At 42.3% G+C, this 26314-nt stretch overlaps 1 protein-coding gene across 1 annotated transcript in view; it reads right to left on the bottom strand.

The window, feature by feature from the left end:
• Window positions 1-26314, bottom strand: part of CAMK1D (calcium/calmodulin dependent protein kinase ID) — a 216390-nt gene that overhangs the window by 102796 nt on the left and 87280 nt on the right. The window contains exon 2 of the mRNA XM_009086893.4: window positions 20844-20975. Coding sequence (XP_009085141.1) covers window positions 20844-20975 — 132 coding nt within the window. The remainder of the gene's footprint in view (window positions 1-20843; window positions 20976-26314) is intronic.

The raw sequence follows: 26314 nt of genomic DNA, 5'->3' as shown, positions 1-26314 counted from the left end.
TTCTGACTTTCTGGAGGGCTGCTCTCAGCTCCCAGCTCCCTCTGCAGACCATTTCCTCAGGCCTTGGAACACATGAAGGCAATCTGCATCCTAACCTGGCTCTCAGGGTTTCCTTTTCCTTCCAAATAACAATTCTACAATTTGAAGGTGGGACTTGGCCAAAGAGATCTGCAGATAAACAACTTCCATCTCTTTTTTTTTTTTTTGCCAAAATAACTGTCCTCTTGGGAGGAAGAACACAGATGCCTAATGGCCCAGAGGAACTCAACTTTCAGTAGATTAAAGTAAAAGTGGCCCTTGAAAGTGGAAAAAATTCACCCAGGGAAGGGACTTCAGCCTGAGAAGGGAGTGAGACCTCTCTCAGCACCCACTGAGAGGGATTTGCCTGCTGGGAACAGGGCCTGAGCAGAGCAGCCTGAGGATGTGCTGACCCAGCAGGCCAAGGGCACAGCTCCTCTTGAAAACCTCCCCATCCTTGCAGAAACCCCAAGGAAGGAATCTGCCTTCTGAAATCACTGTCAGCTGCTCCCCAGGGTGAACCCACCCACTGTGCAAGATCCTTCCTAGTGCCAGATTTCACCTGGGTGCATGTCTGCTGAGAAAAGCAGTTCTAAAAATGGTCAGAAGAAAGCTAGAACATAATTCTCCATCAAATACTGTTAACCTCTTCCAGGACTAAAACACCTCCTTGTTTGCCCAGGTGGCCCACAAAAATACTAAAAAGAACAGAGGAATCTGAAATTCAAACAGAGAAATCTAAAATTAGCTACCAAACTTCAAGCAGGTATGTGCATGACCTGTGTTTTATAACCCCAAAAACAAAGTGATTAATACCTCTGCTGAATTTGCCAGAAACTGGCAATCCCTCATCCAGTTGGTGCATTACTCAGACTTTGTGGTGATGGTTTGCACTATGAAACAAGATGGATATGTGCACACCCTCTCTGCTCACAGCAATCCCTTGACTACATTAATCCTCCATTCCAAACAGGATTTACTTTTCATCATTTTATAAACAGGCTGAGTGGTGTTGAGGGTGAAATGTCCACCCACAGCAGGGAGTGAGGCCAGCAGCTGAAGTCAAGAGGCCATTTCACTCCCTGAGCTTCAAATCATGGTCCAGAGCTGATGAAGAAGGCTCCATTTCCCTGTCCCTCAGCAGGACCACCTGCTCCCATCTCAAGAAATCTCACAGCCTGACTTTTTTGGTCAAATACTCATGGATTTCTAACACAGAAACCTACGATGTCCAGGTGAATGCCCTTGAAATGGGGACTGTACCATGTTTTACAATACCAATGCATTTTTTAAGAATTAAGTTTATTTTAAATAATTTCTAAGGATTCAGTATGATCAAGTACACTGGTAGATAAAGAGGATCCCTCCCATGTGTAGTGCCAATGGTCATGCCATCTTTCATCCAATGAAAAACCAAACAATATCCTTCTCTGGGGATAGGGATCCATGGCTCACAGAAACCTGATAAGATGGTACAACAGCTATTTTAAGACATTTTAACAGAAAATGTGCCTTTACTTCTCATAATCATAAGCTTCCAGATCCCCTGGCTGATCCACATAAAAAAACTTCAAGAATCCCACTGGCACTGTTTGCAAGCTGCTCAATCTAATCACTGCTTACATCCAGTTAGATTTTGTTTCAGAAACAGCCTTGGTGAAGTAAAAAAAAAATTAAACAAATGTAAAACTACTGCAGCTAGGAAGAGTTTTAGAGTCCAATTCTCCAAACAAAGTATTCTATCAGATCATTTAAAAGGAAGGTGATACAGTACTTCCTTGTCACAGCATTTATTATTTGTTTAACTAAAGGTCAGCAAAAATAATAAAAAATCTGTTGTCTCAGTGACTACAAAGGCAGATTTCAGGCCTGGGAATCTGCTCCACTTTAGAAGAAATAAATTCATGTCAACAACCAGCACATTTTGCCAAACACTTCTCTCACCTCTCTCTGGGTTGAAGGCTGCTGGCTAAAGCCTCTTGCCCCATAACTCCAGAGTGCAGATTCCTTGTTTTCCTGACACCTTCACACAAATGGTCTTCCACTTCTGCCACCTCTCAGCCTCTTTTTTCCTGTAGACACTGAGTGTGGGAAACACTACTTGTTTCTCAACAGCTCTGTGACAAGCAAGAGAACAGGTTGGAACCTGGAGCCCACCCACCTTGAAAACCTTCCTCCCAGTGCCTGCTTCTGATGGAGATTCCTTGACAGCACCGTTCCCCAACTATCCTGTGCTCACCCCAAAGCCAGGATTATCAGATCTGCAGCAGCCTTTTTGGTACTCCTTTAAATTTTGAGAAATCTTAGCTTTGCCCATCTCCTGAGAGCTGAGGAAATGTGTATTTCTCCACTAAGAGTCCCCTCTACTCCCTGTTTATTCGAGGACATTTTCTCCCATAGTGCCTTATCTTTGCTATTGTTTCATGGTCGAATTACTTCCCTTCTGAGAACCTAATTTAATTTATCTCCTTGGAGTCAGGCAGGATCATATCAAATATGTAAACTCAGCTGGGCATGACATTCATACAAACAACAGCTCCTCCTGCACACAGTTCCTGCCCTATCACAAGCAACCCCACTTAGGAAAGGGAAAGAGCATTTGTTGAAAGTCCCCATTTATTGACATTATTGCAGCAATCTTGGACTGTGCAAACTCAAGCTGCTGCTAGCCAAAGCATGCTGCTGTTTCCTCTGAGGAAACTAAAATATTTTCTGATGAAGAACAAATAATCAGCTTGGAAAGCCCTGAACAAAGAAGCCTCTGACTGAATTCGAATGGAAGGAAATGGTTTAAGCAAGTGTTTGTTTTCTGAAATGTGAACAGGTTTCTGGTGGTGATCTGTACTGATCCATCCAGTGGAGTATAGCTGAAAATGGCTTTTTCCCCCACTTTCTCTGCTCTTTATATTCCTGTGCTCTTTGCTGGGTGTCTGCCTAGGTTGGTACCTCAAGTGTTGCTGTGTTTGGCCCATTCCTGGGTGTATTGCCAGGATGTTGTGGCTGCAGTCAGGGGTGACATTCCGATGTTTTGTTAAAACATGGAAGAACAAATCAGATGACACGGACTTCAAATGAAATCTTTATTCTCTCTCTGTTACTAGTATGGACTGTGGAGATCTTGTATGTTGGGATGTTGTGTAATGGTTGCTTCCTTCAGGCAGGTTATTTTCCTTTCAGAGTGTGAGGAAGAGGGGTTTATGTACCCAAAATGCATAACAGAAGTGACTGAAAAGGTCCATACAAACAGAAGGAATACAGCCTTAGCCTAGATAACTAGAAGGAAATTTCATTTAATTATATAGCCAACTTTTGACTAAGTTGTTTCAGATATTTTTTAAAAATTAAAGCATTAAGAACATTTGGGAAATTCTTAAGAGACACTTAATAAATAATACAGAGTAATTATAGTCATAATCTCAAACATTCTGAATGGGAGATCTTCTAACTCAAGTAGTCAACACATGGAGTAAAAAAGTGAGCTCAAATTGAAGCTGCTGTGGTTGTTATCCCCCACACAGAAGAGCAAAGAATGCTGTTGCCCAGGGTCTGTAACTCACTCAGCATCACTGCTGGTGGCATGGAGAGCTTCAGAAGAACACACACAAGTGTTTAGCAAATGCCAACTTGTCTCCTGGTCTGACACTGAAACCAGATTGGCTTCACTTCCATCTCACACTGCAGAAATCAAAACAGCCTATTTGAAAATAAATATGTCATCTTTGAGGCCAATTACCTTTTGTAAACTGTGACCAGGGGAAGGAGAGAGGATCAGAAGTTTCATAATTAAAGCTGACTGCAATCTAAATTACGAAGAGATTTCGGCTTGTCTTGATTGCACATTCCCCAAGATAAAACTCTAATGACTGCCTGATCTGGATCTCCCTCTGTACCTCATGTGTGGTTTTCAGGATGGTGTTACAATCCCTCCTGCACAGATGGGCTGTTCCAATTTAGGCTGTAGGGTCCCCTGTTTTTACCTTGACAGGAGAGCCCTGTTCAATCCCCAGATGACATTACAAGTGCTCACCTGCTAAAATATGCATGGGAAAAAGGAAATAATAAAAGCATAAATCATAAAGCAGAGGCCAAGTGATGAGCAAAACACCATTTTTGCAATTTGGGCAGACACTGATCCCTGAGATAAGGATCTTTCCTAGGAAATATCACACCCAAGGTCTTACTAAATTCAGGGCAAGCAAAGCAGCATGCCAAGTATAAAGACAAGTTGTTACAATTTCAGGACATTTTTTTCATGCCAGTGCCAGTTTAACATGTGTCCCACCCTATAAAATTATTTTCTATTGCTTCTTCCTATGTGATACCACCTCTAAAACAGCAATTAGAGGACGTGTTTGTTTAGAGGAAGGCAAATTACTGCCTTGCTTCAGGGCCTGCTTAGCATGTCAAGTTATCCTGGAACCAGAATAAAATCATCAGTGAAAAATAAATATTCTGTGTACAGTTTCATACAGAATGTAACACCTCCCTCCAAGGTGCTCATGCATCATTTAGTGCTTAACACATTCCCAAGAAGCAGGAAATAATTCAGACAAGCATCAGCACTTAACCATTTGAGGGCAGGCATCCTACTGCAGTGATGTCTTGAGCAAGGTGGGACCATTTCCCACTCCCAGAAAGGAAACAAAAAGACTTGGTGTCCCCACCTTGACTCCAGGTGAGCATATTTGCCTTGCCCATCTGAGCAAAGAGGTCACAAGAAACTGGGCTCAGTGCCGGGTTTCATTCCCACCGTGGGTAGATCAAACATCTCTGTGCTGCCTCACCACAGCATTTCAGCCTGTGCTGGTCCCCTGCTCTCTAGGGCATCAAGAACAGGGTCTAGTACTAATCTAAGGAATTCATACACTGAGTTAAGCTTATCCTATCCCAGGGAGCATTTGCCATTCTACCAGACTCAGTTGTTTCAGCAATTGCAGTCAGACACAAAAGGTGCAAGGAGAAGAGACAAAGGGTATCTCAATGGATAACCCAGCACCCTGGAAGAGCTTTCTGCAGGTGAGCAGGAGGACACACAGCATGTGTTTGGGCAAAGTAATGGGGTTTTTCTATAGGAAATACTATTAAAGGATATTAGTCCAGGGTGGGCCCTCAATCACCACCACAATCCAAAGGACTTCCAGCAATACCTCTGTTGTTGCAATCATCAGATTTGCTAAAAGACCTGTTTCTTCATCAATGCTTTTTTCACAGGCATTGGTAAAACACTTCCATCTCTTCACTGGCAGAGAAGGATTTTTTTGTACTTCATTGTTTGCAGTGTTGCAGACACAGTGCCGAGATACCATGGTGAGAGATAGCTATGAACCATGATGCTTAAAGATACTCCTTTGAGGCTAAGAAATGCACACACAAATAGGTTTAGAATGTGGTCCATACCACAATGCCCATCATGTCACACAATCCTAGAATCATTATGGAAAAGACTCTAGGATCACCAAGTCCAACGATCAGCCATGTTCATCACTAACCCATGTCCTCAAGTGCCATATTTTTATGGTTTTGAACACTTCCAGGGATGGTGATCAATGACAGCTTGCATGTGGCTTTTCAGTTTATAGTAGACAAATCAGTTTTAAGGAACTCCATTAACTCCAACAAAGGCATGCAAAAAACTGGAGTTCTTCATGGGACAACACACCCGATCCTACTGAAATAATCTGAGTTAGAGAAGAACTGCCAGCCAGAGACTGGGAAAGAAGGTGTTAAGGTAACTGGTGGGCAGAGACAGCTGTGAAATGGCTTAGCCTTTCCTAAGTCAGAAATACCACAGGCAGATTACAGAAATCACAGTGTTGTCTCCTCAGTGGAGGATGTCTCCTCAGGGCTTTCTTTTCAAGCAGACTGAAGCACAGTAAAGGTCATCACCATTTACAGACAAATCTATTTTGTAACACACAGAGCACACCGTGCCTCACACACAAACCTCGCTGCCTTGGATCCACACAGATCCTCCTGGGCATCTCCCTGCAGAACAGGAGGACAGGAGGAGCTCAGTCCAGCAGCAGATTTGCCATCCCTGCATCATGCACATGTGGCAAAACAGACCTGGTGGTACAGACACCTCAGACCCCTCTGTTCTGCAGCCTGAGAGCTCATTGATCCCTGTTGGACTTTGACTCAGGCAATAAATGCCTGAGGTTCAAGCTCTTGTGCAAATCTTTCTTCAGCCATGACCACAGCCTTACTTCTGGCCATGAGTCTCAAACACATGGGTGCACCTCTGACAAGACCTGGAAATGGCTTCCTTGAGTGCAAGGATGATCTGGCACATCCCTTGCAAGGGGGTTCACAGTTCCTGTTCAAATCCTTGGCATTTGTGATCACTTTCAGATTTTTTTCTATTTTAAGTGAGAAGTGCAAAAATATGCAGCAGGAATTAACTGTTTGGGAACCTCTTCAGCATCCAAGCTGGAGAAAGTGTTTTCTTGAATCTTATCTTGCTCCATTCCTTCTCCATTCCCACTTTCTCCTGGATTGCTCAATCTCAAAAGCATCCATGTAGCCATGTGTCATGCTTAAATATATTTCCTGTTCAGAGTGAAGTGTGAGTGTTGTACCTCCAAGGGAAGGGGGGATTACCACAACTGTAATGATCCCAAGCAAGGAGCATTTTTGGTCTGTTACAGGTCAATAACTCCTATTAGCAGAGCTATGGAAAACTTCTGGTCCCACCATTCAGACTCAATGCAGCTTCTTTGATCAGCAGTACAATTCTTCACCATTATCAAATGCAAAGAGGAGAAAATGTGAGGAAAATTGTTTACAAAACAGCAAGACCAACTGCTCACGATGTTCCACTTTATTTTTAATGCAATGAGAAGCACAGCACTGCAAAGAAGTTTTTAACTCACTGCTTTCTCCCAGCAATACTTTTGGCTTTGTACAACAGTGCCAAGTGCTGATATTTATATAACTCAGTAATGGTTATGATTTTTCTTCAAAAATGTTATTTCAGTGTGGCTATGCTACCACCCAACCAACCCTGATGGACACGTGGCTTCAGGAGGAGTCTTGGAGAAGAGATGATCTTTCAGGACCCTCAAATGAAAAGTTTAGTCTGAAATAGGCTCAGAAAAAAAATATTTTCTGAGCTTCTTCCTCCACTTTGGAGAAGGGAAACCATGGCCAAGACCAAGCACAAAGCCACAGACACCAACATGCTCAGGGGCACCAAATCCCTTAACACCATCTTCTGCCTTGTAGAGTGGCCACAGCACAGGAATGGCAAGGACTGGCTGAGGCTCCTGTGAGGCCAATTAAAAGTGATGTGAGCTCAAGTACTTATTGGAAAGAAAAGTTAATATACAGGGATTTCCTGACAACAATATCCAGTACTAACTCCTTCACAGTGGCATTGCTATGGAGGTGCTTTAACATGCCACAGTTAGCTTCTGCTTGCTCCTGTTATTTTATTTGGAGAGGTTTTTTTTCATTCCTCCTCACTTCAGCATGGTGGTTTCCACCCAGAACCTGTGGGATTCACAGGGTCTGTAAAGGATAACTAAAAAAGTAAATCCATCATTCAGGAGTTTCACATTAAATTGCTGTGGAGGAGCTGGCTCTGCTACTGGAAAAAAATTAAGTACCTGTCTATTCAAAAAGCTGAAAACCATTATTATAAAGCCATTTCCAGAATAGGCTCTTGAGCTTCTGCTCTTTCATTTTCCTAAAAACAAGATACAAATCACCCACAGCAATCAGAGCACTGATTCCCCCACCAAACCCCTCCTTTTGCCCCATTTCCATATATTTCATGTCCTTGGCTATGTGTCCCTGCTGTGTCTCACCCACACAACATCAGAGTGCTCCTAAAATCTACCCCTCAATTAACCAAAACTTATGAGTGGAATAAATGGATTAAATAAATGAAGACAAAATCTGGATTATCACCAGGAATTATTGCCAATTCAAGCCCTCTTTTCAGGATTATCCCACTCTAAAAATGCTTTTTTTTTTCTCCTTTCATGTTCCCCAGCATGAAAGGAGAAAAAAATCCCAGCATGCCATAGGAACACTTCCAGTTACAGAGTAGGCATGAGGAATGTCCAAAACATTCTCCAAGTACCCAAGTGTTTATAAAGAAGAACCCTGCACTCAATTCTGCATAGTAAAAACAGAGATTCCATTAGACAAGGACCTATATAGGCAGAATAGTAAAGAAACGTGAGATATATTGATATATATATCTCAATATAATATAATATAATATAATATAATATAATATAATATAATATAATATAATATAATATAATATAATATAATATAATATAATATAATATAATATAATATAATATAATATAATATAATATAATATAATATAATATAATATAATATAATATAATGAAATATATTGAGAAATACACCCACAAGTAAACAGAAGTTAAACCCTGACAAGTTCCCAGGCAAATGAAAATAATAGAGTATATTTTTTGGAAGGAGTATATGGGATCCTTTTGCAGTTCTAGGGTAGGAGCAGGAGACTCCCACAAAGCCTGGCTACCTTTCCAACCATGAGTCAAATCCAGTTACCAAGATCTGTGTAGCATAAACAGATGAAATGAGACAGCCCACTTGCTGCAGTGAGTCAGATCAGGTGAGTGACTTTCTCCTTCTAGAATCAAACACAGAGTTTAAAGGTGCTGAAACACAAAGTGTAGTCCAAAATGAGCCTGAATTTTTGGGCAGTATGGGTACTGATTTTTTTCCTTGAAAAAGGCCTGTTGCTTTTTCACAAGACAGCCTTAAGGAGGTCTCCAAGATGGTTCAAGGCCCAGATCAGCACTGAGCTGAATGCTCCCTCTCAGGACTGACATTTCTTGGTTTATTGTTCAGGACTGGGAGGACCGTGATGGATTACCTATGACCTGAGAACAGTCATCTCCCACATGGATGCTGTAGGCATAATCATGACACAGGAAATTATATAGCTGACCAATAAAATCCATGAGGTCTTCTAATGTCCTCTAGATAGAGGATTTAAGTGGGATCCAGATCCCTGTCCTGTGCAGATACTTTTAAAAATGCCACTCAAGTGTGCTTGAGATACAGATGTGACAGTGTCAACACAGAATCACATCTTTAAATCCTGTAAGAATTCCCTGTGTATAAACTGATGCAAAGCACAACCCTCTACACTTGCTGGCATCCTCCTTCTGTTATTTACTAAATCCTCCCCAAACCATCCCACTGATAAGTTTACCTGTGTCAGCTACTCTAGGAGTATATACAGCACTAAAATCAAACAAATCTAATTATGTTAAAATAAAACGGTGTAGGTGTTCCAGCTTGAATAGTCATTTAATGCTCAACTAGGGGGAAAGAAATACAGCGAAAGACTGCCAGAAATATTGACATCAATCTTCCATTTCAAGAGCAATTCAGAGTGATTCCAAATATAGTTGGTCCTATTAAGAAAACAGCTTTTGGATAAGAGTGCAAACTACGTCATCATAAGAAAGAAAATCAGAAACATATGCTTCCAATGGTAGGAGGAATTTTAAACAAAGTCAGCAATTCAGCATCCTAATAGTAAAATCAGAGAAAAGAGGGGAGAAAATCTCTATGTGCCAGCCCAATCCTTTCAGGGTGAAATTTGGAGATGAACTCTTGTCTGGTCTTTGGATTCCCTTGCTCCAGTTCTGTGACTACACGGAGGAAGGAGAGGGGACATGGCCAGTCCCTGGCAGATCCTCTCTCTGCAGGCTGAGGTTTGGCTTCAGCCACAGCAGCTGAAATCAGCAGCAGCACCACAGAGCACCCACTGTTCCCAGTCCTAATCCAGAGATGGCACCGAGTTCTCAGTGGGAAAGCCAGGATCCTGCGTGGGCTCAGCCAAGCCTGAGTAAGGAGGACATGAAAAGGAACCTTTGGAACAGTAAATCCCCACCTTGCTGTGCCCCTTTCCTTAGATGTATCAGTCAGGAGGCACTGAGGAGCAGTCCAGGCTGTGCAGCAGGTCTGCTGTGTGTAAAGCCCTGAGCCCACCCTGCACAACCACACAAGACAAAACCCTGCAATCCACATGGGTGACCTCAGCTCAGGCTTTCTTTCCCCTTTTGCTTTGGGCCAAGATTCTCAAGGGAGCCTCGAGGAGTCATGTAACCAAGTTCAACGACTTTGAATTTTCCTATTGACCAGAATAGCATGAGATCATATTACCCATGTCTATTTGTTAATGACGAGTGCTCGTTTGCCCATGCTGCTGCTGCATGGCTGGGATGTGTGTGTTGGACACCATAAATGGCAAGGATGATTCCTCCAAGACATAAGCAATGTGGGACATGCAGGAGTTTCACTCAACAGCAATTTCCCCAGGAACACACAAAAAACACAGAAGGAAAAGTTTCAAAGTTCATGAATATTTTCTGCTTTCTTCCCACCAACCCCCTTGTAGTAAATATAAATCAGCCAACCATTACTATTGCTGCAACATAGAAAGGAGAGAACTAGCATTTCTATATAAATGCTGCATTTTTTGGATGTCATATCCATATATTTGTCATGGTTTGCAAAAGAGAGCATATAGAAAACACTGCAAAAGTCCTTTTGTCTTTGTTTTCAGTTAGAAATCCCCCATTACCCTTTTGAAGAGCAAAGCTGTGAACTGCTGCTGTTTTCTCTTCTAATTATCAATTTTACAGCAGACATGGGAGTGACCAGATTGCTTTGGTCTGGAGAATGGCTTCTTGACAAAACATATTATGCCAAATGCTACTGCTGCATGAGAATTCCTCTGCTTTTGGTGGAGGGGAAAAGAAAATTAGACAGCTGAGAAACAGCCCCACACCAATGTGGACTTTTCAAACGAGTATTTCAGCACAAGGACTTTTCAAACCACTATTTCATCATGAGTTAACTATTGCACTCAGAGCCCAGTCCACCACTGAATCCATTCCAGGGGCCTGCAGGGAATGGCTGCTTAGCTGTAAAGAAATGCATGTGTGAGTCCAAAAAGGTCGCAGTTTAATCCCTGGTGCATCAGCCAAGACAGGAGATATCCCAAAGGTATGAAGATATTTGAAGCAGGTTGTTATTTTATTTGGTGGGAAGCAAACAGATTATATATAGAAATTTGGGCTAAACTCAGAAGGTGACACTGGTGGTGTGCAGAAATGTGACTGGCACATTCACTGCTGCTTATTTGTCAGTAGGTTGTTTTGGTACCATATAGACCTGTGATACATTTTAGATTATTTGCAAAAGCTTCCTACCAATATCCCTTCTCAAAGTTATTGAACAAACTTTTAAGAAAAAGAAAGAAATTCTGCTATTTATATGTTTAAATGATTTCAAAGAACGTATTAAACCAAAGAAGGCTTGAATTCAGCTATGTCTACTTTCCTGGACAAAAAAAAAATAAGTCAAGGAGGCAAAAGCATTCCTGTTTAATGTAATGCTCCATAATTTTCATTTGATGAAATAACTGGCAGAGTAAAAGCTGGCTGTCACCTATCCTTAGGGAAATGATTTCATAGTCCACTTACTGATATAAATTGTCAGTATTAAAACTAATCCAAAGGTTTCTGCACTTAGAGAGATTTAAGACCTGGGCAGTATAGCCAGGTGCCTCAGATAGCCAGAGATGTAGAAACATGGATGCAAGCAAGGAAAATGTTGGGTTTTATTTTGAAAACTGATTTGACTAATAGGCTTAAAGTCCTATAGTTGCAGAAACACAACCCCTTACTAGGGACACTCTTAACTCAGGATAAAAAAGATGTATTCTGATTAAGCCAATGCCTTATGAACATAAAATACAGTTAAAAATAGAATTTCTGATTTAAAAAATATAATCAGTGTTTAATATGGAATAAAATTATCATCAGCATATCCTTGGTCAAACTGACCACCAGGGCAGCCCCCAGACTAAATGAGTGTTTTATATTTCTGCCTTTATTAAAAGATAAATTCTGTACATACAGATTTTTTTTTTACTTTTTTTTCCCTTAAAAACTCTTACTGAACACAAACAAGGTGTTGTATGAGTAAGCATTGCAAGAAAAAAAATCAATGTATATCACAGTTGACAGTTGCAGACTTAGTTGGTCAAAGAGCAACTAATTTATGCTCTTTGACCAACTAATTTAATATATCCTGTCAGATCAGGATATTTTGGATATGTTCCAAACACAGAGGTTGCTGTCAGGTTTAACCTGATGCAGCAGAACGTGGGTCAGAGTACAAATATTTCCCCATTTTATTATAGTCAGAACCAGCTGCCTTCTGCCAAACTCTGGTTTAAGACACCTAGAACTGTTACCTTAATGAGACACAAAATTTAATCGTGATTCATCTTCAATAAATGAAAGCAGGAGGTAAAAGTTGCCAACAGAGTTGTTTTAAATTCACACTGGAGTCTCTGAAAAACCTGCCCACTGATAGCATTACTGTCTAATTTCAAATAATGAAGGCCAAAAAAGCTATTAATATGCAACTAGGGGCAAAAAATTGCTTTGGACAAAGAGTACTCCAGAAAACTGTCATTTCTGATAAGATTTCTGTTTCTGCCTTCTTGAACTGACACTTTTGGAATACTTGTTTATCCTCCCTGTACATTCTGATCCACTTAGAAATGCATATTTGATGATTTCCATAGCAAGTGAGGTTTGAGCTTAGATGCAGCTGTGTACCTGGAGGATTCTTCCAGCTGGCCAGATGATTCTTACCTTGCATCTACTTGTTCTCTTTATGCAGTGCTTCACAAATTATAACTCTGCTTCACCCCTCCAATAGTCCAGTGTTTTATGAGTTACTGATATGGAAGGTAATAACATGAAGGTAAAATAAAGGATTATCCATTGAGCTGCTTGGACTATGCATCTAAAACCTTACCCATCACCAAAATATGGTTACCCTGAGGTTAGAAACCAGCTGGTTCCCAGCAGCACATCACAACAGCTTATTACAAAATACTGAATTCTTCCAGTTCATGTTTCAAGAAAAACATAGAGAATAGAGGCAAAATGCAATAGGTTGATAATATTTAAACAATCTTCACTTCCCTAATGTCATGAGACATTTAAACAGCTTTTGTACTTCTTCCAAATGAAGAAATGACTTCCATGGAAAAGAAACCAAACCCCTTATTTTTGGACAAAACATTCCAGATTACCTAAAAAGAGTCTTGGGAGAAAAAACAGAAGAGGAAGTACTTTGCCTAATGAAGCCACCCAGGAGTACATTGAGTACATCCTCAGCTGCTTTTATGCACCAAGACATCCTTGAAGTTTTGAACTGCAAGCACTGGAGAAAATGCTGTCCTTACTACCAAAGCCATGTGCTTGCAAATGAGGTAACTCTTGGGTTTAAATATGTGGGTGAACAGACCTTATGAATCCAGATTTAAAGCTGAGTCATTTATCCAACTTTTAGATCTTATTAAAAAGGCTTTATGCATGTTAACAAGTCTTCCCTTTTAGGTAACAGACAAGGCAATATAATCAGACATGAAACACAGTCACAAACATCTTTCTGAGAATTAGATATTGGAAAATAGGTCACAGATTCTCATTCTTCAGCTAGGAGCTCTGAGAGGACCCTGGCTTTGTTATTCCCCCTGTGCAAGGGAAGTGGTCACAGCACCAATCCTGCCAAAGTTCAGGAAGCATTTAGACAATGCTCTCAAGCAGCTGGTGTGACTCTTGGGGTGTCCTGCACAGAGCCAGCAGCTGGACTCAATCATCCTTGTGGGTTCCCTTCCAAGTCAGCATATTCTGTGATTCTCTGTGGCACAGAAGCAGACACCACCTAAGGCTGACGTTCTAAACTAAAACTCATTCTGCTAATTTGGACCCTTGTTAGAACTCTTTCAGAAATCAGCAGTTACTTCCTTGAATTATTTTAAAAGTCGGAACACTGAGTGACAATGTGCTTCCATGTCCTCCTTCTAACATGGATATGACATTTTTTGAGATGAGTCACAGTGTGGGGTGACCTTGGATGACAATAGTTCTGCCAGGGAGATCTGGTAAACCACCACCACCACCACCCCGGAGAGAGGACAGCTGTGTCACCATCCAGCAATTACAGTGAAATGACTTATCACTCTGTAACCTCCTTGGAGGAACACAGCTGTCTGGGTGTGCAGGTGTGAGGTCAGGCTGAGACACAGAAATGCCACACACCATCCCTGAAGCCTGACCCAGCACACTGCACCTGAATGGAACTGTGCAAGACCAGAGAAGATAGAAAGGATTCTGTGATTACCACTTCAGAGGAGATTTTTCTCTTCCACTTAATGGATTTTAAGGATTTTTTAAGATGCCTCGATCTGTTTCTCAATATCTGCTTACATCTAATCTAGCATGAAATGCAATCCAAGCAGCCCTGGCTGCAAGTCTTCCCCTGCAAAGTTTCCAGCATCTTAGTGATGAAGAATGGTGTCAGCCTTGTTTCATGTTTCACATTTTTTTTTCACTGGGATGAATTCTTTGCAGCAAAACTATTTGCTTAACAGAGAGCCAAGTGTGAGTGCCAAGGCAGAGCTGCCCTGTGCCATACCCACATTTAGAGGGTCAGATTCCCCTTTGCCTGAAACCTGAGAAGAACAATTCATCCAGTCTGCATCTCCTTGATCCAGGAGATGATCTCATGGTTTAGGCTGATGTCAGCCTCCAGGCATGCCCAAATGTCCCCCTACCATGAGTTTTGTAGCTCCTGGCTCCTTTCCAGCCTGCCTGCCTCCCTAGCAGGGATTTCTGCAGGAGTGCACAGCTGTAAGGGAGGCTCTACAGACAGGCACTGGGGGTCCCTCCAGGCATCCAGATCAGCCCAAAAGATCTATGGGGGCAATGATGAAGCAAATCCACACATGATGCCAACAAATACATTCTTGGAAGGGCCCTACGCTGACACCAGTGACACCAACATCATTAATGGTACCAGTGGCTATCCCACCCCAGCTGGTGGCTGTGTGTCTGAGCACCCTGAGCCATCCTTGGGGATGCAGGACCTCACTGAGGAGCAGGTTTTTGGGATGTCCTGGATTTGCAGCTGGCAGAGCTTGGAGCATGGCAGCACAGGGAGAGCAGAGTCAGCCTTCTGTCACCCCAGAGCAACTGCAGTGGCATGAGCAAGCCAGGTTTTAACAAGTAAATCTACATAAAAGCTTTCTCAGAGAGTGATTACTTAATATAACAACCAGCTGTCTCTTCAATTCTTGCTGAGGCAGCTGATCTTCTCACCATTATTCACAGAGGAGAAAAACAGGGAAAAAAAAAAAAAAAAAGCAGCAAGCCTGTTTTGTCTATAGAATAAGTAAAGCACCAGAGAAATTATGGTATCTGACAGACAGACATGTCAAGTGGCTTTTTTTGGTTTCTCATTTCCTAACCATCTATCCATTTCTTGACAGGAAAAAAGAGCTCTTACTGCTGGGGTGCAAAGAGGTAATTAGTCATTAACCCCTTAAGGGTCAATCCCACAGCTTTTTGTACCTCACCTACACAATCTAATTACCATCACTTTTATGTTAACACTTATCCACACAGGATCTGAATGTCTCCTCTTTAGTTTAGCTGGCCCTGTACTCTGCTATGCAGCCTTGGACAGAAAAACAATTACCACAGGAGAGCATCAGTGGGCACCAGGAGAGCCTCCAGGCTGAAAAGTGGAGTTTGGGACCACCCAGGCCTGCCAGGGCTGTACTTTTTGACCTGAACACAATCATGGCTTGAATAGATGGGTTTGTCCCCCAAAGTCAATCAGAAACATTCATCTGAATTAATTAAATGCCTGAATTTATGTTAGGGCACATTAAACTTCTGCATGGCCAATTTTATTCAGAATTAATGTAGCCTTTGATTCTGAGTTAAATTGCACAGAAGAGTTTAATAAGAGGTAACTAATGGGTTTCAAAACTAACTTTGGACTTGTCTCCCTGGAGGCCATCGAGTCAGCTCTGGAGGGCTGGGGCATAACAGAGATAAGAATCTGGGACAGAGAGGTTTTACAAGAAGTTTGTCAATGGCTGCTGAAAAGGACCAAAGAGGTACAATTTTTAAATTACCCCTGCAGCCTTCATGTGAATCTTGAGAAGGGGTGATTTTTCCACATTTGTCATCTTTAACATGAGGAGCAACACTGCCTCCTGGCATGGAGCAAGGGGCTCCTTTGACCATCATCTGATTTATGGGAGAGCAGGAGCTCCCACAATTCCACCCACATCAGGAAAACTTTTCATTGGTGTTTTTGTTTAGTTTTACTTTGGGTACAGCCCTGACCTCCCAGGCTTTGCAGAAGGACACCTCCCCTCCTCTCTCCCCACTCTTTATCCCAGCAGCAGCTCCTGGTTGTAGGGGCAGGCATATAAGGAGTGAGGCAGTGCCTGGGCATCAATCACTGCCTGAACATCCTGTCTCCTGAGGAAAAGGGGATGGAAAGCACTGGCAGAAGTTTAGCTGACCTGCTGGGAACATTTCACTCTGTTTAACAGGAAAAAAAGCCTCAGACCTCAGTAAGGCATGGATTTGATTTGTAATAGGGAATTTAATGGTGCCTCTTCCAGAGGATCTAGGATAGTAAAGAGGTGGGGCAGAAGGTAAGAAATACCTAAATAGCTTGGAATTTTTTTTTAAATCCCTGTTCAGCAGAAACTAGCTAAAGCAGAGTATGATTTTCTAGCTAGACAGTATTGCTTAACAAGACACATGTGCACATTACTGCCATTAAGCAATCAATAAACCTGGGTGCAGGGCTACACACAGTTTATTGTTCCTCCTCTTGCTTTGCTCTGACTCAGCACTGAGTCTGTCCAATTGGGCAGGTATTACCCAGGCAGCAGAGAATTTCTTGTGATAAATAGTGGTGTAGCCAAAGAGAAAAAAAAACAAACCCAAAACCAACCTTACAAGCAAATCAGGCCTGTTTTTATCTATCTGGCCTATAAACATTTTTTTTCCTCTCTCTCTTTAACTAGAACCTCAGACTGCTGCTTCTCTGCAGTCCCACTCTTCACACTCTGCACTGCCTTCACGAACCTGTCTAGCAGAGAATTCCTCTTCCAGCGTGTTCACACCTGCACAATTACCATAAGTGGAAGAAATTTCCTCTATTGTACAGCAAACAATGGAAAGGATTGCATTTCTCTTTCTGCTCAAAACCAGACCACAGTTGCTTTCAGGGCAGGTTATAAAACTCCCCACCTGTCATTCAGAAAAAGGCTGTGTCACACAGAGGTGACTGTGTGCTGCTGTTCCTCATGGCCAGTCAATGCAGCTGTGACAGTCCTGTTCTAGAGATCCCATTTTCTTCCCCAAACACATTCCAAGCATGTTTTCCACATGTCTTAATGCCTTAATTGAAGATAAAAAGAAAACTCCCCTCTTGATGTGGTACCAAACACAGTGGGATTCTCACCCTTCTCTAAAACATCCAAGCAAGGGGAGCTCAGCCTCCTGACCAATTTCACTGAATTACTGCCTGAAATTAGGCACATGCTTAAATGCTTTGTCAGGCCCAGGCTCCTGGATTAACTGCAGACTCAGTCTCTCCCAGAGAGCTCCTTCCCACTCCGTCCCCACCCATCCTTGTCTTCAGGGAATGTTGCCATGGATTTCCACGGGACACAAGAGTCCATATTGGAAGAGCCCCGTTAAGGTTGCTAGGCGTAAATATTGACTTAACGGCTCTTCCGCCTTTTTTCTTTTTTAAGAACAGATTTTTTGGCCATGGCTGGAAAAACAGAATTATGGAGCATGCATGATTCACTCTGGCACTCATACAGACATGCAGATCAGCTGGCTGGCAGCTCCTCTGTTCGCAGAACATCGCTCCTGAAATGTGTCATTTTGTTTTGGCAGCCCGAGCGTCCAAGCCCACAGACAGAGAGATAAAATCTCCTACCTTCCATGTACCTCACATGGGAGCCACTGACCTTAGCTGCTCTGAACATTGGATTCATGCTCCCAACAGCTTTTCAGTCCAGACACACAGAAGGACTGACACAAGTTTTGGTTTCACACTAAGAGCCCAGCCCAGAAGCCTTCCCTCTCACATCCACTCTGCCAACACAGGAGAGGACAGGAAAGCAACTGCAGGTAAAACTGTTTATTTAAAAGCCTCTTCCATAAGGGCTGTTTCACAGCCAATAATTCTTGTGACAGAAGGAAAGTAGCAGAGGGGAGAGGGGACCCAAGGCTTTTAGTCACTGGATTCATGTTTTCATCACTGGTACTCCATGCTCAGACTTTTAATCCTGACTGCAAAAAATGCTCCTCTAAACATTGCTTCAACACACAGCATCATTCAAACCCTCTCCCATATTGATTCTGCCAGATCTGAATGATTTGGCAGGACTGGCAGGGGCATGAACCTTCACCAGAGATGCCTGAGGGTACAAAATATCTGGGACACTGTGGGCATTGATCCTGGACATGCCAGCACAATCTCTGATTATTTCTAAACACCTGCTCACCACATACAGGGGCATGAGCAGCTCACCTGAGAGCAGCCAGATGCTGCAGGGATTCAGGGATTCAGGATTTCCTACCAGACCTCAATTTGATACACAAATCAAGAAGAGTTGTCACATTTCACAACACTTGGCACAGGTCTGCCAGAAAGCACAGAGCTTGTCAGAAGGCAAGTAAAGCTCTAATGATTGAAGATAGGAGGAGAAAGTCCAGTGTAAGAGAAGGGATCCTTCTCTGAAGGATCTCAAGGAGTTTGTCTTCATTTTAGCCAGGCAGGGTGTCTTTGGGACTTTTATCCTATCAGAGTTTAAGCACCCTCAAAAGACACAATGCAAACCCAGAGAGGAAGACTAGGATCAACACCTGTGCATATTTCTATCTGCTTTGCATCCATCCTCTGTGTCTCTACACCTTCCCCTCAGGGAACAGGGACCAGCTGGTGCTGCCAGGCATCCTCTGTGCACATCCTGCAGATGAGGTGGTTCAGTGCATGGTACATTTAAGGCTGTGGCACCTCACAGCTCTGCAGGGAAGCCCAGGGCTCTGGGGTCCCACCCATTCATTAGGACAACACAAGAACCAGCCATTCCCACTCGGTGTTAAGCTACAAGAAACAAAAGCAAGGGCACTTAGATGGAGCTTAGCAACAGCTGCTCAGGATCCATTCAGCCACTCTCAAATCTATTTTTACTGACAGCTTTTGAAGCAGAGAATTCGTTAAACAGAGGAACAGGTTGATATCCGTTCTCCTCAGCTGTAGGCAGAATTTAGTTTGTTATTTTCTAATTGTTTCCTTGGTGGCACATACAAATTCAATACTGCATCTGCAAGCAAGGATGTCTATTTTCAGGATAAAGACAATGACAGGCAAAGTTTGTATTAGCAACAGCTAAGTAGAAGACACCAGGAGATAAAAAAGGGACATTCTCTTTTAAGGTCCTAACGTGCACAGGACAAGAGATTGAGTAGATCTAATTGCATGAAATTAAGGCATTTTTTGCCCACTCACTCTGCTGCCCTTGCAGCTGGAATTGCACAGCCTGGGTGCTGCCTCCTGCTTTCTCAGGAAGTTGTTTGCAGGGAACAGAAACGTTTCACAATGCAGAAGCAAGAAATAACCTGAATGATTTCTCTGCTCTGCCAGTTCAGGATCAAGGCTGATGCAAGTCAGTTCTTACTGCACATGGATATTTTCCCCCTTACACCCCACAGGAGTACCAGGGGACAAACTCATCAACACAGAGACTTTCAAGCTGTGGTTATTGGCCATTATTGCCTGGTTACAGACATGGCAGAGGTTGAGTTTTATGACAGCTTCTCAATAACCCCACACAGCAAGACAACATGCTGCTTTTGTCACTGGGTTTACCCTGTACTGACACAAGGTGGGCTCAGCAATAGGAAGGCACTGCTACAAGTAGTTGTAGCTGTTTGGAACCCCATTTATGTCTCTCCCCGGAAAAGGATCCCCTCTGCCTACTGAGATGTCTGAATTTGAGCCAGCTCCTTTGACTTAGGCTGGCTGAGCTCTTTATCCAATTAGTTTTTAGGATCTGTTTTGTCACGTGGTGCCCAGATGATCAGCCACCACATCTGACATGACCAAGCACTGGGGCAAGAAGTCCCACTTGGGACAGAAGTGCAGCAGGAATAAGAATGTCCCAGTCCAGTGCAGAGCAGTTCTGTATAACTGTGCTACCTTTAACTCAATGAGAAAGTACTTTTACAAGTTTAAAACACACTACATGAATCAATCCTAAAGTAATCATTCCCTTTCTGTTTCCCAGAATGAAAGTCAAGGGTGATAAGTTCAGATCCAAATATCTCAAGTCAGGTGAGATGAATCTCACCTTCAGGGCATAAGATGAGGAAGGGGTAAGGATCAAACCTCTAATAACTTCAACGAATCCATAGCAATTGTGAAATTCCTTTTTCTTACCCATGGATTCCAGCCAAAGTAAGGGAGAAACCCACATGTCCCTTCCAGAAATACAGAGGTACCACTCATCTTTATGGCACAGGTTAACACCATCTCCTATGACAATCCATGGCATGAGCAATTGAACAGACTGTTTTAAGCATTTAAAATTTATAACCCTGCTCCGGCTCTCCTCAAATCCTGTGACACAACTGCTGACATTCTTAGTGGATAAAGTCTTTTTATGGCATTGACACTTACTCTAGCCTCACTCCTTTCCCATTTTGCAGTTATGTGGCTGCATTAATATGAAAGAAGAGCATTTCTCAAAACATTTTCAGCACCATTTAAATTTGCACGATCTTGTCTGCCTGTGATGGGCTGAACAACTTTTCAGTCACATTTGTCAATCACTGTTCCTCAGATGCAGGAGTCTAGCTGAAGCAAAGGGGCAGAAATGAAGGTCTGGTACTCACTTTCTCAGCACTGCAATTTCATTCTCTATGCTGCTTTCCTTTCCCTTCAGTGCCTTCTTGGGAATGCATTTGACTGCAAAGAGTTTCCCACTCGCCCTCTCTTCAGCCAAAACAACTTCAGAGAATGCACCCCTGAAAGAAGAGAAGAAAAACTCTGGTTTAAAGTGGTGTTTTTTCTTTGAAACCTGTTAACTGAAACACAGCCATTGAACATAGTTCTTCTGGTGTCCTTTGGAAGCTGCTCTTGTTAAACACAGAAAAGACATTACAAACATCTTTCTTTGCCTTTACAAACATATGGAGACATTCACACTCATGCAGTGCATTAAAGTCTTACCAAACACAACCATTTTAATAAAGAACCATCATCCAGCAGAGATGTGAGCAAAGCTTGAAAATGAGAAAGTACCATTTCTGTACACAGGGACATGGTCCATAGCCTGGCTGCTGACTTGGTGGGTGATGTATTTTTCCCCTTTCTGAGATTTTTGGAGGTTTAACTCACAAAGCAGCCCAATGTCCCCAGGACTAAGTGACACACCAGTGTCAGGAGAGCTCCTGGTTCCTCAGACACCACAAGAGGTCAGGACCCCCACTCTGGTCCTCCCTGGGCTGCCCAGGGCTTCTCCTCTCCATTGGATCAACCCTGACTCAGGCTGCATCAGAAGAGTTATTCCACAGCACAAACTGATGTGTGTAACCACTAAAGCCAAAGAATTGGATTAAATCACAAGTCCAAACATTGGCCTTAGTAGCAGCCTCCCTATGGTTACCCTAAGAGGGTTACACAAATAAAGAAACATCATCACAGCAGCCAATTGCCAAGAATGGGCAGTGCCTCTCCTTCCTTGGGTTATTTCATAACAGTGTATTATTTCTTGCACTGTCAGGGCTTCCTCCCAAGCTTCAGGACCTAACCAAGCAGAGGCCAGGAAAACGTCACTGTCAGTGCTATGGACACATTTTTTTGGTTCCCAGATTTTTTGAGCATTTGATCATCATTCAGAGTCTGCTACTCTGGACAGACTTTGCAGTGGTACATTAAGACCATCCTTGTATTCTGGAACTTGTTACTGGTTTAGGAGCAAGGTACTGAGCCAGAGAGAGCATTGACCTGATGAAGAACAGCAAATAATTTTTCCTACTCACTAAAACCTCCTCCTGAAGCCCCCACTTTGTCCAAGAGAGATCAGATCCAAGGGCTTTTCTAACCCACTGACAGCTGAAGGATCAGGGTGAGCAATCTGGTCTAACAGAAGGAGTTTAGAACTATATAATCCTTACAGTTCCTGCCAATCCAAACCATTCCTTGATTCTATGAAGGTTTGTGTTTTATTTATAAGAAATAAAAACAGTATTTCCTTTATTATTTCTCCTCATTAGCAGATTATTCTGCTCTCTTACACAGCTCACTCTGATAAATGCTCAGGAGGGTGCTGAGCAAACCCAACCATGCTCCAGCCTGCTCTTAAAAGGTTAATGTTTGGTCACAGCCCCATCTGGCTACCACCAACTTTCTCTGGCTTTCATTCCTGACAACTGCTGCTTATCGAGATGTTTTGTGGATAAACAAAAGAATTTCCTTTCCTGGACAGGCTCCTCCTTTTTAAGTCATGCACTTGGATGACACAACCAGGCTGCTGTGACCTCACCAACAGCTCCTGAGTTGCAGAACAGCCACATGAATCATGAAGTGCATAAGCAAAAGGAAGAGGCTTCTGCCCTGGAAACAAAGTACCTGTTTACCCAGAAATGCTTTTGTAGCCAGCAGATAGGGAAATAGTGATAGTGAAATTGAGGAAAAGAGACTTTTGCATGCTGTTATACAGCAGATGTTTGACAGCTTGTCCACATGGGGCAGTGATCCTCTGAACCAAGAAATGTTTTGCCTCATTTTCACTAAAAAGGACAGACTATGGCTACATTTATGCCACTTGGAGTAGCAGAATGATTCCTTTTTCTGCTTTGTGAGTAATCCACCACAGCATGTCAGAGCATCACAGGCTCCAATTTAGGGTCCTCACAGCTGATCCAAGTGGTTTGCACAAAAAAGCCACCCAGAGTGTTTTTAATTGTGTTTTTTTCCTTTCCTGTTATTGACAGCCCTAGCCATTCAATTTACCAAATAAGGTTTTCACCCTGACCCTCATACTTGGGACAGCCAGACCAGAACTGCAATAAAACCCTTTTGCAGGAAAGCCCTGAAACCTCTGGGTCTTAACCCAGCTTTGGTTGCAGACCAGAGCACTCAGAAACTCACAGGGCTGCTCCCAGCTGGATTTCAGGAACCCCTCAAGTCCCATCTGCTGAAGCTTTCAGCACAGCACCTCCCTCCAGCTGTGCCTTGAACAGGCTCCTTGCCCTCAGTTAAATGGTGTTGGAAGCTGCAATATTCTCACCAGTCCTCTACTGATCACACAGCTCTCCCAGTGTTTATGATATTATAAAAATACAGGGAGCTCCCATCCCAACGTGCATTTCATTGCTGATCTCAGACAACAAAACAGGGGAAATCCCTTTATTTCCCCTCTACACAATGCAGTTAACCTGGTGAAGCACCTCTTTTTCAGTTGGCTCCATCATTTCTCTGGATTTCTTCCTCCACTTATCAAGACAGACACGGTTTCCCTGGCTGGAAAGAGCCTCTGTGAATTTAAATGAAATTTTTCTGTGGAGCTCTGCAATACTCATGAAACCCAATTCCCTATCTCCTTAACAACCTTTCTCATTACAGCATGAAATAACCTGAAGCTCAGCTGAAGTGCTTGGTCCCATGTCAACCCCAGGCACAGACAGGGTGCTTTTTCACATTGATTTTTATATGAGGCCATGACATGAAATTGCTAATGCTGGGAAGAGCAATGGGCAGTGGGAGGGGGAGAGCTGGGGTGGATCTGCTGGGAAGGCAGGAGGGAGAGGTGAGGAGGCAGAAGTGAGGCAGTCTGCATTATTCTGTGCACTTCGTCCACTCCTGTGCTCACAGAACAAGGGAGGGGGACAAAGCAGTGAGTCAATGCACAAAAGGAAGAGGAGTGAAGTGCTGGAAGGAAAGAGAAGGAAGGGAACAGATGCAGAGAGGGATCAGAGTGTTAAACAGACTCTGCAGTATAGGGCAAGAAGAAAGAAAGGGTGGGAGGGAGCACCAGCAAGGGAGAGGCAGCAAAGATACTCCTGGAGTCTGCTGGAGTCAGGGAGGAGTCAAAATATGAATAGATGGGCAAGCAATTAGTTTCAAACATGCAGCTGAATTCATCCACCCCTAATGACACAGTCCAGCCTCCACTAAACCCCTCTTGACTCAGGCATGAATAGGTAAATATCAGAGAGAAAGTCAGAAAGACAAGGCTGCTCATTTTCTTGCTAACAGCAATATATCCTACAGCAAATCCCCAACTTCTCAAAAAAGCTCCCCAGAACTACCAGCTCAGCAGGCTTGCTAAAGATTTTTTCTCCCCAAAAGGAATCAATACTGCCTTTAAAATCATTATATTAATAAATAAAAAAAGCAATTAATTTCTAAGAATTAATTACAATTCTTTATTGAGATTTAAAATGTAATTTTGTAATGCAAAGTTTTAGGTGGAAGCTTGGGGTTGGAAAATATTGAATTTTACACCATCAACATGACAGGACTTTTATGAAAAGACCATGGTTTCCATTAAACATCATCAAGCAGTGTTGTGTGATAAAAATGAAAAAAAACCCAATTATCATGCTGTGATATAGATTTTTATTTTTTTTAATTGGAAAAGGGGTTAAAAAATTATTAGCCAAAAATTATGATTGTGAATGTGTTTTCAGTGGTTGGGATGCACCATTCCCTTCAGCTGGGAAGGAGGAAAATCCAACACACCCACAGGCAAAGACTTCACCTCTCTGAAGAGGAGCTTCCAAATCCTTCAAGAATTTTCCCTGTCCTGCCTGCAGATGATAGCAAACAAGCAAAAGCAGTATCATGGCTTTGAGGAAGTAGGACAGTGGTGGAAATGGGTAAGCAAGAAACTTCTGCAAAATGAAACCACTTTTAGCTGCCAAAATCCGTGTGTGGCAAGAACCTATTTTTGAAAGTTTTGACCATATTATCATTTACCCTGGAGGAGCTGCTCTTTTCAAACTTCTGATTAAGGCATGGAATAATTTCATTATTTAGATCACTTCCATATGAATTAGGAACAATATAAGGGGAAAAAAAGATGTAAAGGTCTTGATGAGTGACATTGAGATAATTGCAAATTCCAGAGGGTGCTTAAGATGTTTTGACTCCTCCTCCCTTTGAAAACACCTGGACTGTGCAGTGTCCTATGAGATGTCAATTTTTTAAAGTTTTGATTAATTTAAATTATTTCTCACATATTATTATCTTTTATATAGATTTAAAGATTATAATTTCAAGATTAATACTGAAATATGAACATTATTCATATCCAAACAGACTGGATTTTCTGTGAGAAAGTGGCTGCAAGGCTAGGCTATCCTGCAGATCAAAGCAAAATAAAGAACTAGTTTTTCCTTCTTCTGTTGGAACTATAACTTATTATGAACATTTAATTTCTGAAATACAATGAACAGCATATACCGTGACAGCAAATCTGTTCTCATTCAACAAAAAAATTGTTGTGACAGAAAAATGGACAAAATGAATACAAAGCTGATGGAGGGACAGAATTCATTTTTTCCATTCAACCTCAATGTTGAGCAGTTTTCCACTGCATTAGCAGGTGCTCTGCCACACTAAGTCAACACACATAGCCAGGAAACAGATTTCACATCTTCAGGCTGCATAGACCTAATGTTCTTAATTATGATACAATTGGCTTCTCATGTGTACTTTGTCCTGGCCAAACCAGGGGGAAAAAAAATTTGAACACTCAACATCTGAAAAATATATCATGTCCACCCACCCTGAGACAGAAAGTCTGACTGAATCAAAGGGACACAAATCAAACTAAAGGTCATTTTTGTAGTGGGGCTTTGGCAACCACACTCAAATTCTGCTCCTTGGCTCTCCAAAGAAAGGTGACTTTGGACTGCACCACAAACAGAGGGGGGAAAGTCTTTTTTTAGCATTTTCACAGCTTCTTCCATGGGTGTCAAGGAGTTAACTGCAGGATGAGCTCAAGTTCTGTGTAACACACCAGGGGGGTTCTGGTCCTGCAGACCACTTTTCTACTAAGCCATTTTTCATGGTCTCTCTTTTGGCTTTTTTTTTTTTTTAATTTTCTATTCAGTTGTTTTTGTAAACCTCCTCACTCTCCTCACACATCATCCAGGTGCATCCCAACACAAACCCAACTAAAGCTGGAAATAAAGATTTTATTCCAAAGCCATGTCCATCAGTGTTCTGACAGCTGCATGAAAATGAATTTACAATTTAACTTCCAATAGTTTGGTGATGTCTGAATGCAAAGTTAACAACACAGAAATATGGAGAGGCTTTTAACCAGCCAAGAGGAAAGAAGAAGGATTTTGGG

This window comes from Serinus canaria, chromosome 1A, assembly GCF_022539315.1.
Source record: "Serinus canaria isolate serCan28SL12 chromosome 1A, serCan2020, whole genome shotgun sequence".
NCBI lineage: Eukaryota > Metazoa > Chordata > Aves > Passeriformes > Fringillidae > Serinus > Serinus canaria.
Note: the sequence above shows the minus strand (reverse complement) of the source record. Positions and strands in the feature narration are given on the sequence as shown.